Source organism: Symphalangus syndactylus, chromosome 5, assembly GCF_028878055.3.
Source record: "Symphalangus syndactylus isolate Jambi chromosome 5, NHGRI_mSymSyn1-v2.1_pri, whole genome shotgun sequence".
Taxonomy (NCBI): domain Eukaryota; kingdom Metazoa; phylum Chordata; class Mammalia; order Primates; family Hylobatidae; genus Symphalangus; species Symphalangus syndactylus.
In genome coordinates, this window is record NC_072427.2 from 108,094,825 (window position 1) to 108,106,958 (window position 12,134).

The window sequence follows — 12,134 nt, forward strand, 5'->3', positions numbered from 1 at the left end:
GATCCTGGATTATCTAATGCACTGGGTGTATGCAAAGATACGGGTCTACTCTAAAAGACTTTCAGACACAGCCCAATATTTCAACTGAGGCTCATAGCGAATGCTCAGTTTCACACACTATTATTCCTTCATTGTTAACATAGTTTTCTGAACTATTTCCTAGCATCTTATATCCCAAAAATTGATGAATACCATCCACCATTCAATGAATGAATAAATGAATAGAAAAGCAATTGTGCAAATATTTATTTGTTTACTCTTTCTCTTCATCTGTAATAGTGCTGGTAAACTGTTGGATTAAGAGACTGGATATGTCATGAGAATCCATGGATTCAAGGCCTGGCCTTGCCACTTTTGTCAACTACAGCACTTAATCCTTTCACATCGCAGTAGTTTTCTCTCCCAAATGGAGATTAGAATAGTACCACTGCGAGTGTTGTTGGAAATGTCAAGTAATGTTGAGCACTTTGACCCTAGAATACATTAAAACTCTCAGCAAATGTCAGTCATTGTAATTTTTCTATCCCTCCCTGATCATCAGCCTCCTTCTATTACATACTTTTGTATCCACTGACATGTATCAATGTTTTAGTCAAATGGCAGGTAATGGATACAATACCGATGTTCAGCTCAGAATTTTTTGAGGTGTGTAATGGCAAGGAGTTGGTGCCATGACCTAGGAGTCAGATGGATACAATCTCTGGAGTCACTGAATTAACCTGTGTTCATTAAACTCCCAGAAGTTATTCATCTTGCATAACTGAAACTTTTTAATCTTTGTCCAACGTCTTCCCATTTCTCCCACTCCCCAGCCCCTGGCAACTACCATTTTTCTCTGCTGCTATGAGTTTCACTGTTTTAGAATTCCACATATAAGTAAGATCATGCTGTACATCTTTATATCTTGGCTATTGTGAGTAATGCTTCAATGTAACCAATGTCTTGGAGAGCTATCACCTCTTGATTAACTGATAATGGAATTCTATCTTCTCATTTTCCAAGACTAAACACTCCATCTCTGAATGACAATGTCTTTTCCTTTTGTCTTCTCCAAAATTTTTCTTTATCAGATAGCTCTTCTCTTCCTGTTTCTTCTTCTTTGGAATTTTATTCTTTCTTCTCAGTCTTATTACTGTGAATTATAAAGATCTCTTTTTTTTTCAATCTCACTCTCTTCTCAGGAAACATACTCTTATTTTGTTCCTTGTTACTCTGTTTCAATAGATTTTTTCTAATTTCTGCCCCAACATCTTTATTTCTGAGAATTTGGTTTCCTAGCATGCAGAGTTCATAGACAGTAACTGTGCTCTTTTTACACATATGAGGCTGTGGTGTTGCTAAACTTAGATCCAGGAATCTGAAGAGTTTGATTTTTGTAAACTCTCCTTTAAAAGGAAGTGCTAGCCTGCATATTATTTCAGAATGGTGTTTTAAACCCTAGATATTTTAAACCCTAGATATTTTTGTATTAACACTCAGAGTCAAATTCTATGATTTAAGATACTCCTGTTTATCATAAGAAATTGCAGGCTAAAATCTTCATTTCCTAGACTCACTTGCTGCTATGGTTCTAAGTTTCATGGAGTGAACCTAGAATGAAAGTAACGTGTATATAGTTTAGAATGCTGGAGGGCTGTGAATGTCAGTCCCACTTTTCTCAGGAGGTGCACATGGACAAGGGGCTCTGCAGATATGAATGAGGGTAGCATCCGAACTCCCCACTCCACAGCCTATTCATCCAGTTTCTGGAGTGGTGTGGCTGTGATTACGAGCTGAGGGGTAACTTGGCAGCAGGGCTTCCTGACCTCTAGTTAGTCATTGCAGACTTCACATGTGGACCACGCTTACGCTATTTTGTGACCTTCAAGGTAGAATATTGGTGGCTGTCTTTGGTCTTTTCTCTGCCTTTCCAGTGATTTTATAACCAGCTTGTTCTTTATAATAAATCAGTTTCTGCTTGATTTCCTCATCAATTTCTATCTGGTAAAAGTCTCAAATACTACAAGAATCGGAACATAAGTAACTGAATTTCCTAGATCCAGTAACACTGTTACATGCAGTGTCACCATAATTGCTTGCAACTCAGGGACTTCTATGTTGAGATAGGTTCTATCTACTTCTGTTTTGAGTGGCTACCTTACTTCTGTAAGGTTTTATACACATTTTTCTTGTTTCGATCATGCTGTGGTTTGAATGCTGGTTTCCCTCCAAATTTTATATGTTGAATATATTATTAAGAGGTGGGGTCTTTTGGGATGTGATAAAGTCATGAGACATCCACCCTCGAGAATAAAATTAGTGCCCCCATAAAAGAGGCTTAATGAAGTATGTTTGCCCCTTTCACCATATAAGGACACACAGAAGGCACCATCTATAAAAACAATTTGGTTATTGGCCCTACACCAAAAACTTGATCTTGAATTTCCCAGCCCCTAGAACTGTGGGCAATATATTTTTGTTGCTAATACATTACAGAGTCTAATATATTTTGCTACAGCATCCACAACAGAGCAAGAAATATTGTGAGCTTAATCTAATATTATATAGCCAACCTGCAATACATCTGAAATGCTGTAAGTTCCTTCTCATTTCACTACTCACCTAGTTTTTACCAATTGCCAAATCCAAATTATTATTTAGATTTTTTCACAGTATTTGACCAATTATATTTACATTTATCCTTCAAAATAGATACACTATCTCCCTGAAAATTTTCTTTCATTTTTTTTTTGTTCTTATAAGTCCATGAATTAAACTGAAGTAGTCCAGAGATCTGACCTTGGTTTTCCCATTTTTACCTCTAATATTCTCCATAGAAGTATTCATTCACTACCAAGATACCAATGGAAATTATTTCCTCCAAATATGAGTATGTCTTGACCCTTCTCACAACTCACAGACACCCAGATTCACTTATCTTTAGTACTGGGCATTTCAACAATGGCTCATAAGCAAATCAAATATAACACAATGAACCCTTCAAACATTCAATTTAGAACTATCATGAGCCAGAAAAAAATTTTGAAGAGCGAACATTAGAGTGTTTGAGTTTCAATTTATATATTTTAGATATTTGGAGAATTTGGAAATTGGCAGTTGTGTCACTTTTTTTATTATACTTTAAGTTTTAGGGTACATGTGCACAACATGAAGGTTAGTTACATATGTATATTTTATGCTATGTTGAAATCTGTCTCTAGAACACCACCAAGATAATTTTCTAAGATACATGAATTATGTTGCTTTATGACTAAAAATCTCCAAATTTCCCTCGTTGTATACCAGACAGAATGTAAACATGATGAATTTTTTTTTTTTTTTTTGGAGGAGGAAGAGTCTTGCTTTTGTCGCCCAGGCTAGAGTGTAATGGTGTGATCTCGGCTCACTGCAACCTCCGCCTCCTGGCTTCAAGCAATTCTCCTGCCTCAGCCTCCCGAGTAGCTGGGATTACAGGCACCCATCACCACACCTGGCTAATTTTTTTTTTTTGTATTTTTAGTAGAGATGGGGTTTCACCATGTTGGCCAGGCTGGTCTCAAACTCCTGACCTTACATGATCCACCCACCTCGGCTTCCCAAAGTGCTGGTATTACAGGCGTAAACCACCTTGCCCTGCAAACATGATGAATGTTTTTAAGATCTGTGACTTAACTTCTCTCTACCTCTCTATGCCATTACCAACACTGGTCTTCTCACACAATATACCCTTCCAGTCTTCCATTAAATGCCTTACTCATTAACAGTCCCATCCTTTCAGAGCATAGTGCCTATGTACAAGTGTAACCTTGATGTTTCTTTGAGTCTTTCCCTTTCTTCTTCCCTGAACCTGTTTCTACTTCCTCTTTCAGACTCAATTCAAAAGTTGACACCTTTTGAAAGCCTTTTCCAAGAACTCCAATCAGAATTCATTTTTGTTCTCCCAAACCTTTGATTCACACTTCTACAGCAACCTTATATCTTTTGAACCCTAACTTATGTGTAAAGACCAGATGCTATATATTATTTATCTTCAGATTCCCAAGATCTAGAACAATGTCTGGTACCTACTAGAAATTCACTATATTTTTTGAGTGAAAGAATTAAAAAGTGATTAGGAATTGATGCAAACATAGATTCTCTGAAAATAATGTCAAATTATCCTGATTTCCTTTCCTTCACAGCAATATGAGAATAAGAAAATCAAGAATCTGTTACGAATAGTTTCTGAATATCACTGTTTGCTTAATGAGTTCTTTAAAAAATCAAGATGTAGACTTGTCCAGGCTAGATCATAAAACTGATTATGTTAAAGAATCCTGGCGCTATATTTAAGTGAAGAAAATGTGATACTAAATGAACTAATTTTAACATGCTTTCAAGCGTTATGGAGCAAAGGTCTGGCTAAGATAAAATCTAGGTACACAGACCAGTAGATAGGCCATAATTCCGTATCTTAGAATTCTATTCAATTGATCCCGTTTAACCTGTAAGCCGATCTCTGTTCTCAAGGATGACTTATACAGGCTTATCCTGACTCTGGTGAAAATACAGATGAGTGCTTCATGATATTGTACTTGTGACTTAAATCAATCCTGAAAAAAAACAGCTAAAATATTGAATTTGACAGGGTTTCAGTAGGTTAAAAAATGAGTCAAAACTGACAAGATGAGATTTAATAGGGGTAAGTATAGAGTCCTGAACTGAGGTTAAAAAAAATCAATTGTGAAACACAGTATCAGAGACCTGCCTTAGTAGCAGTTTGTGTAAAAAATTGGTAGGACAACCTCCTAAATGGAAAAAAATAACAAAAGTCAAATGAATTTAACATTATTTAATAGAAGTATAATGTTCAGAATAAGTAAGGTCATTATCTCATTTTACTAAGCCTTGGTCCTTGAAGTCTAGATTTATGTATAACAACTAAAGAGGTATCAAGGTACTGACTTCTATCCAAAAGAAAAGTGACCAATATGAACTATAATTAGGCCATAATAATACCTACCTAATATTTGTTGAGTACTTGTCATGTGCTGGGTGCTTGAATGCAATAACTCACTTACTTGCCACAATACTCTTACCAGGTAAATCTTGGAATGACTGCACAGAAACTCTTAGAGAGCTGAGGCTCTCATTCCCCAGGGGCTGGACATATTACCTGATGACAGCTAACAGCCAAGTCCCTCCCATAAAATTGCCCAACAGAAGGTGACTTTATCAGAAACCTGCATCAATTAATGAAACAAAGGTGGGATTATTTTATTTAGGATTAAGGTTTAATATAAAAAAGTTCAACAGTTAAAAAATATAAAAATGATGAAACAAATTATGAAATTTAAAAATATATAAATGAAATTACTTGATAACAATATTTACAATGTAGGGTAATGATTTTTCAAGAAAGGAAATAATAAATACGCATATAAATATACAGAATGCCTTGTCAGATAATCATCTTTTGGAAGTAGAAAATTGTAAGGAAGAAATAACACTATATAGTAAAACTTTTATTTAGCCTTACATGCTGTACAACTTTAATTTGATTCAAGATATGTACTTTGATCCAAATAGAGAATGCTTCCTACTGGAAGGCAGGATCAACACCTAGGAGGTACATTTTAAAAATCAACTTTATGGTGAAGTCTTAAAATATATATATATTTGTCTCTGTTACATTTCTAGTTAATATTTTGATTAAAAGTTAAGAAAACAAAATTATCAAGCACATATGTGAAATATTTCATATTTCTATAACAACATAAAAAGATTACTTTTCCCCCCCAATGTTCTAAAGACAGAGGAGATAGGTAAAAGAAGACTACGTCAACTCTTGCTTATTAATAGGAAGTCAGGATTTAATGGAAAGTCCTTGCTTAGGGTTAACTGACTTAAACCAAACACATATACACTTTATTTCCATTTCAAAAATAATTCATTGTTATATTATTTTTATAGGTTTAGGGGGTTTTGTTACAATCACATATTATGTACTAGTGAAGTTTGGGCTTTTAGTGTATCCATCACTAGAATACTGAACATTGCATCCAACAAGTAATGTTTCAATCTTCCTCTCTCTCCCAGCCTCCCACCTTTGGTAGTCTCCAGTGTCTATTTTTCCATGTGTGTACACACTGTTAAGCTCCCACTTACAAGTGAGAACATGCAGTATTTGAATTTCTGTTTTTGATTTATTTCACTTAGGTGAATGGCCTGCAACAAGCCTTTTTGGGTTGCTGTTTCTGTCTTGGCAAGTGGGCACTCTTTTTACCCTGCCTGGATCCCAACACTCCACACTGGACCCCAACACTCAACACTGGACCCCTACAACACTCATTCCACTCCATTCACTCTGCTCAGGCTTTCACATCCCATGCCAGGCTTCTGTGCTTCACCCTACTCCCACACAGATGCCTACCTCGTTCCAATGTAGCGCTGAATTATTAAAAAGGGAAAATGTAAGCAAAGAAGAAGGAAAGGAGGACAAATGGGAGGAAACAAGGAAAAAATGATTTCTGAATGCTGAAAAAGTAATTGTTTCCTATATTACCACTGAATGTGTACAAAAATTTCATACTACATTTTGGCTCTTAATTAATTCCCTTTGGAAGTAAGGTATTCTCTTACACTGTAAAATACCATATGCCAAATGATCTTGACCTTTTACAAGGCAAATAGGCCAATGAAATCTTGAACTGTGGTATCTTCATATATTAGGAAATATTTAATTTTTTATATAATAAATGTCTTACATCTTATTTAAAATCACAGTACAGTTTGTGTTAGGATTCTCCAGGACAGATTAAGTTTTCTACCAAATATTAGTATTAAAGAACAGTCCCATAAAATAAATCATATTTATAAATGTTGATGTTTAAACTATGTTTTCCATCTAAGGCTGAGTGTCTGAATCATTTTGATATCTTCATTACAATTTCAATTGAACCCACCCTTTTCTAAAACAAATTCTTAGACTGGAATTGTATAAAATTTGGAATATTACGAGAATTGCAGAAAAATATTCAAAAAAGTTTTCCAATATTTTCTAACTCGGCTTTAATGAAAAACTTTAATTTTTATTATGGTTACACAGAAGAAAACTCACTAATTTAATATAGTCACTAGAAGGATAGGAATTGCAGTAAGTATTGTGAGATATGAAGGTGCGTGCACATTAAATACTACCTGTGAATTTCATGGAATTTTTTTTTTTCTTTTTTTTGAGACGGAGTCTCTCTCTGTCGCCCAGGCTGCAGTGCAGTGGCACGATCTTGGCTCACTGCAAGCTCCGCCTCCTGGGTTCACGCCATTCTCTTGCCTTAGCCTCCCCAGCAGCTGGGACTACAGGCACCCGCCACCACGCCCGGCTAATTCTTTCGTATTTTTAGTAGAGAGGGGTTTTCACCTTGTTAGCCAGGATGGTCTGGATCTCCTGACCTCGTGATCCACCCGCCTCGGCCTCCCAAAGTGCTGGGATTACAGGCGTGAGCCACCATGCCTGGCCTCATGGAATTATTTAAACCTAATCAACATAATGTTTTAAATACCAAATATTAATACACCCTCCTAAAAATTCTGGTCATTTATTAAGTTGTACCTAATTGAGAAACACATCATTTATAAAATGGCAATATACAATACTGGATCAATATTAATAACATTATATATACATATATTGATCCTATATCTAATTATTTATAAAATTATATACTAATTTAAAGAAAAGTTGCATAATTTCCAAAGGCTTGGAATTAATTTGAGTAGTGAATGCTTGTTATTAGTACAGTTGATTCTTCAATTTATTATCAGTGCATTTTGGTGAGAATTAGCACACTTCATTTTCTTATAATTTAATTTGCTTGTATAACAGTCTCTTCACATTTCTAAACTCACTTATCTTGATTTTCTTCTCCCTGCCTTCTTCCATCAATTCCTTCCATGTAATCTCTTTTCTCCCTTCTCTATCAATTCAGTAAAACTTGAATTGGAGAATAGCAGGTTCTCTAAGTTACATAATAATTTGACATCATTAGCTGAAAAATTTCCCTTCTTGTCCTTTACGATCAATGACATTAATATTTAGAATATATCTATGTAGCAGTAAAAATGAACATTTTTCTGAACTTAATATAAAATTAAAGTTATAGATAAAATCTCTAACTGAAAAGGTCATAAAATTTCTTTACAGATGCTTTTAAGTCTGTTAAAATATAATATTACAATAATTTTCTGATACTATTTTACCTAGTCTTAGAAGACTGTTTTTTTCCATTTGAGCTATATAAACTATTTTTTAAAATGTATTTTAGAATTCCTCATCAGTCTTGTAAAACATAATGGCAAATTTTATAAATAAGTAAGCAATATCTGGCTTTCTGGTTTGTATGAATTTTTTATTTTATATGTTGTTATTTCTGTATCTTTAAGCTTTAGAGGTAAAACTAGAATATTAACATATATATACAAAATAAAATATTTTCAACAAATTTATGTAACCTTCAATTTTCTATTTTCCTTCAGAAGTAAGCCAGCTCTTTGTATTTTCAAGTCTAAAGTTTAAAATATATTAATTATAGTTCATTTTTTCTCAGAGTGTTTTGATTTTTAATTTTTTCATCGGGATTCTGTCTTTACTTGAAATATAATTTAATTTTTTTAAAACATATGTTCCCTATTTCTTTCACAAACATCTCACTTTTAAAGTTGGAAGGATTAGAATCAGGTTTTAAAATCAATCCTATGAGTAAATACATTCTACGTGTTCACTGTACAGCAGATACAATGGTTTCAAGTTTTTAAAAGTGATTCATTCTTTATAAAAAGCAATCTGTATTGCTACTTATAAAAATGTAAAAGATATTCTTTGCTAACATTTAAAATTACATGACACCCACTTTTTGGAAGTTCATATTTTTGTTATAGACATGCTAAAGTCTAAGGTTTTGGAAAATTTTTATGCATGCAAAATTGTTGTACACATTTACAGGGAACATGTGACAATTTAATATAAGCAGACAATATATCATGAGCAAATCTGAGTAACTGGCATGTCTGTTCTTTCATACAATTGTCATTTCTTTGTGTTTGGAGCATTCCAAATATATTCTTCTATTTTGAAATATACAATAACTTATTGTTAACTATTATAGCCCTATCGTACTACTGAACAGCATATCTTATTCCTTGTAATCAACTGTAGTTTTGTGCTCCCTGAGTAACCCCTCTCTATTCCCTCCTTCCCAATATATTACCAAGCCTCTGGTAACCACAGTCTACCCGATACCTCCAAGAGATCCATTGTTTTAAATCCCACATGTAAATGAGACTACTTTATCAACTTAAATTTTCATTTGCTTTCAGAAATATTGTGTGAGATCTCAAAAATTATTCTGCTATACTTACCAGCCAAAGCAAGAATATATTCTTGAAATCTTGTTCCTATACGATTAGTGGCTGTGCAATTATAGCGTCCAAAGTCATTGTCAGATGTAGGTGCAATCTGAAAGAATTATAATAACAAATGTTACAACTCTAAAACATCATAGAAGTTTTATAATAAACCCCAGTATGACTACCACTTTCACACATTTCATTTTTTTACCCAACAACTCCTTACCATATATTTTAAATTTTCTTTATTAAGCATTACTAAATAATATAAATCCTTTTATGATGTATCCATGAGCCTATAATATCCATAGGACTAGGCAAATCAGAATTTATCTATTAATTCATTAAGTAAACAAATGGCACCACTTTGATATATCTATTAAATAGCAAAACCATTATATCTAGATATATGTAAAGCTCAGAAAGTAGTATACAGTTTGAAATATATATGTGTATATATCTCTGTATACATGTATATATATATTTATAGTCTGCAATAAATGTAGGTGTAAACTTGAAAACAGGAAGCTTGTAATAAAAGCATTGTTAACTGTTTTCTATGTTTTGGCCTTAGATCAGTTTGCTTTAATGTTCAAGAAAGTCTCCAAATATGTGATATTTCTCTCCCTGTTTTGAGTTTATTGAACATATAATACTAACGAAGGAGGAAGGATCATTCTTAATGAAATCTTTCCAGGAACATATTGTGCAATAAAATGTTGCTCTTTGCAACAATACTCATAGAGAGGCACTTTTTCTCGCTATCTAATAACAGTATCTTGCCTCCATTTCTGTTCAATTCCTACCATTCTTTTTCACTCTAGGTAGAAAATAGCTGACCTCTATCCTTATACATTTGAAATCCATAATTAAGTTAACCTTCGGGGATTCTATTGGTGAACACTGAGACAAACCCTGTAATTCTAAGGTACAGAAATTCTGAAGTATCAATTTAGATAAGAGATTTGATGATAGTAATAGACATAATTTTCAATCTCTGTAACTATTATTAAGAGAGAATATGCTTACAAGAGTTGCTGTTAATTTCAACTCTATCCCAAAAGAGGGAAAAATGATTTTGTGGTAATGGGAGGCTATTAACTAAGAGTGCAATTTTGAGGTCCATTGAAGATGATAATTCTGAAACAGTACAGAAAAGCTGTGTCATTCATTTTCTAGTCAGCTGTCCATCTAGAAACAGATCATAGGAATAAGCTTAGAATTTGTAACAGCTCTTACATAATTACTGCTAAGTGATTAAAATATTCATTTTTCTTATGTGTAGCTTTTAATAAGGCTGATTTAACTCTAAACTAATTGTTCTAATGAGAAAGATTCAACAAAAAATTCTTCTGCTATATGCACATGAGAAGGTTATTTGCAAATTCAACAGAGAAGAATGTGTTTATTGAATCAATACAATGCCAAGACAGGATAGCCACAACAAAGAAATGTGACTATTACACAGCTCCTTAAGATTAATAATTTAAATACAGCCATTTTCATTGGAACAATTTCTTAAAAGCTCAATTCATTTTTTTGTTGTTGTTCCTGGGAGTTCAGCTATCAACAGATAAAAGTTCATCTTAAATAAGCAAACTTTTATCATGTTGTATGCTTAATAAATAAAGAAAACAGCCATCGTGGCATAGATTAAAACACACAGAAACACACACATCCACACACATGCTCTAGATATAATCTGGCCAAATCATGTACCCTGAAGCTTATTTGATGTATTCTAGGAAAGCAACATAAAACTAAAGTCCAATAGTGGTTTTACACTTAAACCCAGCACAATGAAATGTTATATAATTTTATGAAAATATAAGATAATATAACAAGGGTATATTATAGACCATTAAGTAAAAATATTTAGATGTTTAAAATGTGCAAAGCATTGAAAATATTAATCAAGAAACATCTACTGATAAACATCCACTGATAAACATCTACTAGAAACATCTACTGATAAAACTATTTCTTCATATTTAAATACAGGCATACCTGTTTTGTTGTGTCTTACTTTGTCGTGCTTGAAAGATAGTGGTTTTCTTTTCTTTTCTTTTTTTTTTTTTTTTTTTTTTTTACAAATTGAAGGTTTGTAGCAATCCTGCATTAAGCAATCTATCAGCACCATTTTTTTTCAACAACAGTTGCCCATGTCCTGTCTCTCTGACTTTTTGGTAATTCTCTCAATATTTTAAGCTTTGCATTATTATTAAATTTGCTATGGTGATCTGTGATCAGTAATCTTTGATGGTACTATTGTAACTGTTCTGGGGAACCACAAACTGTGCCCCTAAGACAGTGAACTTAATTGATAAATGTGTGTCCTGATTGCTCTACTGACTGGCCATACCCCCATCTCTCTCCCTCCTCTTTGGCTTCCTTATTCTGTGAGACATAATAATATTAAAATTAGGCCAAATCATAATCCTACAATGGCCTCTAGGAGTTTGTGTTAAAAGAAGAGTCACACATCTCCCACATTAAATCAAAAGCTAAACATGATGAAGCTTAGTGAGGAAGGCATGGCAAAACCAAGATATGCTAAAACAGAAGCCTATTGCAACAAACAGCCAAGTGGCAAATGTGAAGAGAGAGTTCCTGAAAAAAATCTAAAGTACTACGCTAGTGGACTCACAAATGATAAGAAAGCTAAACAGCCTTACTCATGTTATGGAGAAATAATTGTGTTGTCTGGATAGAAGACAAAGCCAACCACAATACTCAAGCCAAAGCCCAAGCCAGAGCAAAGACCTCACATG

The 12,134-nt window shown here is 33.7% G+C and overlaps 1 protein-coding gene across 8 annotated transcripts in view; it reads right to left on the reverse strand.

Annotated features, from left to right (window-relative positions):
- The window catches only part of NCAM2 (neural cell adhesion molecule 2), a 567,512-nt gene that overhangs the window by 112,190 nt on the left and 443,188 nt on the right, over positions 1 to 12,134 (reverse strand). For all 8 annotated transcript variants that reach the window (XM_055279341.2, XM_055279340.2, XM_063640653.1 and 5 more), the window contains one exon: positions 9,376 to 9,472. In XM_055279341.2, coding sequence (XP_055135316.2) covers positions 9,376 to 9,472 — 97 coding nt within the window. The remainder of the gene's footprint in view (positions 1 to 9,375; positions 9,473 to 12,134) is intronic.